Source organism: Chironomus tepperi, unplaced genomic scaffold (assembly GCF_022539635.2).
Source record: "Chironomus tepperi strain 1889 unplaced genomic scaffold, CSIRO-AGI_Ctep_v1 contig_85, whole genome shotgun sequence".
NCBI classification, from domain to species: domain Eukaryota; kingdom Metazoa; phylum Arthropoda; class Insecta; order Diptera; family Chironomidae; genus Chironomus; species Chironomus tepperi.
The window spans coordinates 2,467,644-2,471,021 of record NW_027226207.1 but is presented as its reverse complement, the minus strand read 5'-3'; the positions used below and the strand labels follow the sequence as shown (position 1 = coordinate 2,471,021).

Genomic DNA, 3,378 nt, shown 5'->3' with positions numbered 1-3,378 from the left:
GAAAAGTCAGTCGAGTTGGAGAACTCATTAAGGTAACAACTAAAGGATAAAGGATAAGGATAAAACTAAGGAGTAAACCATAGTAAGGTTTAAATAAGGCTAAATATAGCACGTGGTTTACGGAGTACTTTTCAGTACTATTAGCGATTGCTTAATTAAGGTGTACTTTTCAGTACAAAGGAATCATTAAAGGTTACTCAAAGAGTACTTATCAGTACTAGAGTGTACAGTTCATCGCCACTATGGGCAATATAGTGATACGAAGTATAGTATCAGTTAAGGGATTATTGGACAGTAGTCGTGTCCAGCATACGGAAGAAGCATCGCTTAAGGAGAGTGGACCAGAGACAACAATAAGGTTAAAGGAAAGTGGATCGGAGTCAACAATACAGCTTAAGAGCAGTGGACCAGAGTCACATCAGGAAGATAGGCCAGAGTCAACGGTACAGTTTAAGGAAAGTGGTCCAGAGTCAGCAATTCAGTCAAAGGACAGTAGACTAGAATCAACAGTACAGTCTAAGGGCAGTAGACCAGAGTCAGCGATACAGTCAACAGACAGCGGACCAGAGTCAACAGTACAGTCAATAGACAGTGGACCAGAGTCATCAGAACAGTTAAAGCAAAGTGGACCAGCATCAGCAGTACGGTTCAAGGACAGTGGACAAAAGTAATCAGCATCGCATCAGGGTGATGGGCAACAGTCAGCAGTATCAGTTGAACCAGCAGTGGACACAAATGGTGTTGGCAATACGGCAGTGACAGGACATAAAGAAGGACTTAAGGAGTTTCGTGCAGCGATAGAACGTAAGGAAAGGTTAAGGGAGTTCCGTGCAGTACAGGGGCGAATTCCACGGCGCAGCACTTACAGTTTTCAACAAATTTTTATTCACTTCCATAACTGCCTGCAAAATATTAAATAGGTCTGTATAATAATCTTCATATAATTGGAAACGCAATCGAGAATCATCAATATGTATAAGAGCTTAATCATAATTTACTACCTTGCGTATTTTTTCTGCTTCCTTTTGCCTTCATACATTTATGCTTATCTGTCTTTTATCTTCATCATCCCCCACCTCTACTCACTCATATTCTCATGTGAATTGTTTACTTTTCTATACTCATATCAGTGCCTGCTTCTGCTGCTGCTATTGAGCTGATGAAACATTTCAAGATTTATTATCTCATCACATTATTTATTATTTTTATTATTATTTTCATAAATAAAAATGAGAGAAGTAGGAAGAATGTGAAAATAGATCACAAAGAAGATATATCTAGAGACTAAAGATGCTCATAAGAGCTTTCACGTGCGTGAAATTGTTGTTCGGCTAAAAATGGATTTTTTTTCTCGTTTTTTGAGATTTTTTATTTAAAACTGCGTAATTTAAATGATTCAGAGATGAAGCATGTGATACACAAGATCACATTATAATGCTGATAATTTTACGATGACCTGTCTAGTTCCTTATCAGTGTCGTTTTATTTCTAAATGAATGTTCTGGGTTAATTTTGAATTTAAACAGAGATTTCAGCCCTTTTGACAGATTGTGATGTAGATTCAGATTGATAATTGCGTATATGAACACTGAGTTATGAGTTCATCATAGATAGACAGAGTAACACTCAATGCATTAAAGAGAGCTATTTAATATATTACATGACCATAGGTCTGAAACACAGCATATAGCCCTGTTTTAACATCTTTAAGCAATTTAAAGAGCAAGTCCTCGATCAGAATGAGACAAAATACCTCAAAATCCCCAACATGTTGACAACTTAACTCAATTTGATCCAATAATTTAATATTCCTTCAAATCATCATTTACGTACGATTTTCAGTATTCACAAATTATTAAATTATTGCTGATTTAAAAAGCCCATAAGCATCTGAACCATTTTATTTCAATTTATTCTCAATTTCTTTATATTCTTCACAAAAAGACATTATTTATCCTCCAGCAAACCAACAGACCTGTACCCACACAAATACAATACAAAAATTGTTTCTTTGCTTTACAGTATCAAGAAAAAAAAATCATATAAATTACATTTTATAACTGTAGACGATACAGGCAAGTCAGCTACCAACTTATCACTGATAAATTCGTTTTGGTTCTTTTATCTTTGTGCTTTTCTAGTTTCAACATTTTAGCCAGATTTGTTTGAAGAATAGACTGAAATTTAGAGATTCTTTGTGGCTGTCTTAGGGGAAATTGAAGGGATTGATAATTTTAGAAAGAGATGCCCTTCAAATGTGACAGTGATGCTTCAGATGAATGACTGCATAGGATGACCTACATTCAAAGTAGCTCAAAAATTGGATTTACATTAAAAAAATATTCATGCCACCATCATGTATGCATTATCAATATTGCCAATCGATACTCAACCTTCCAATACCTCAAATTACTCAATTTTTCATATTTCAGTACCAAAAGTCGATAACGAAAGATTTTTTCCATTAGTCCAAAATCCCATTAGCACTTTCCTACTTGCTCCACGTCTCGTTCTTCATGCATCAACATTATAATTTTTTTTCTCCTTGCTGCTCATTGCTGTGTGTCTCTCGCTGCCGCTTCCACAGTGCTCTTTTTTGAATTTCCTTAGCCATATAATTTATTAAGTTTGATAGAGCGATAAGGTTCATTAATATGCTCTCGCTTTTGATAATGAACAGAAAGTGTCATGTTTTGTCGACATTTGCTGGCATACTCGCTTTTGCCTGTGTGTACACGCCACCAAAGCACCAGATACAAGCGTGTACATGAAGAGATGGCAAAAAAATTTCATCTTTTTCTTCTTTCATCTTCTTTCCAATGCATGATGTGAATTTTTGATCAAGTTAATGATGTTAGGGATGTGGTATCTCGGCATAAAGCTTTATCTTGCTCGGCTTTTTTTCTTTTTTGGTGTTGGTTCATATTATGGGTAATAATGAAAGTCCGTGATATAGTTGAAATGACAATAATTAAAAGAATGGAACAAGTGTGGTGACTTTATGGTCCTTGTGAGATTTATTAACAGATATTAAAGTTTCATAGCTTTTTCTATTGAAATTATTGATGGTGAAATTGTAAATAATATTTTTTATTGATGCTTCAATGTTTGGCTAGCAGCTGTTCATAAATTACGTTTATCCCGACCAAGGGATAATCTTTTAGTACCCCAAAAATCCCAAAAATATTTATTCCGACCAATGGGATAATTTTTTAGTACCCCAAAATTCATAATCTTGTCTCAACATCACTAATTTCTAGGACATCACATAACATCCAAACAACCCCTATACTAAAACTTTTAGATCTCAATTGCGCAGTTGACTGCAAAAGTAAATCCCTTTCGGCTATTTGCAAAAATTTTGTAATCAATTTGACT

General features: G+C 35.0%; 1 protein-coding gene across 1 annotated transcript; it reads left to right on the top strand.

Moving 5' to 3' along the window:
• The first annotated feature begins 242 nt into the window (after positions 1–242).
• On the top strand, positions 243–671 carry LOC139086473 (protein rtoA-like). The gene has a single exon (XM_070634931.1). It carries the CDS (start codon positions 243–245, stop codon positions 669–671), a length of 429 nt encoding a protein of 142 aa, XP_070491032.1.
• The last annotated feature ends 2,707 nt before the right edge of the window (positions 672–3,378 follow it).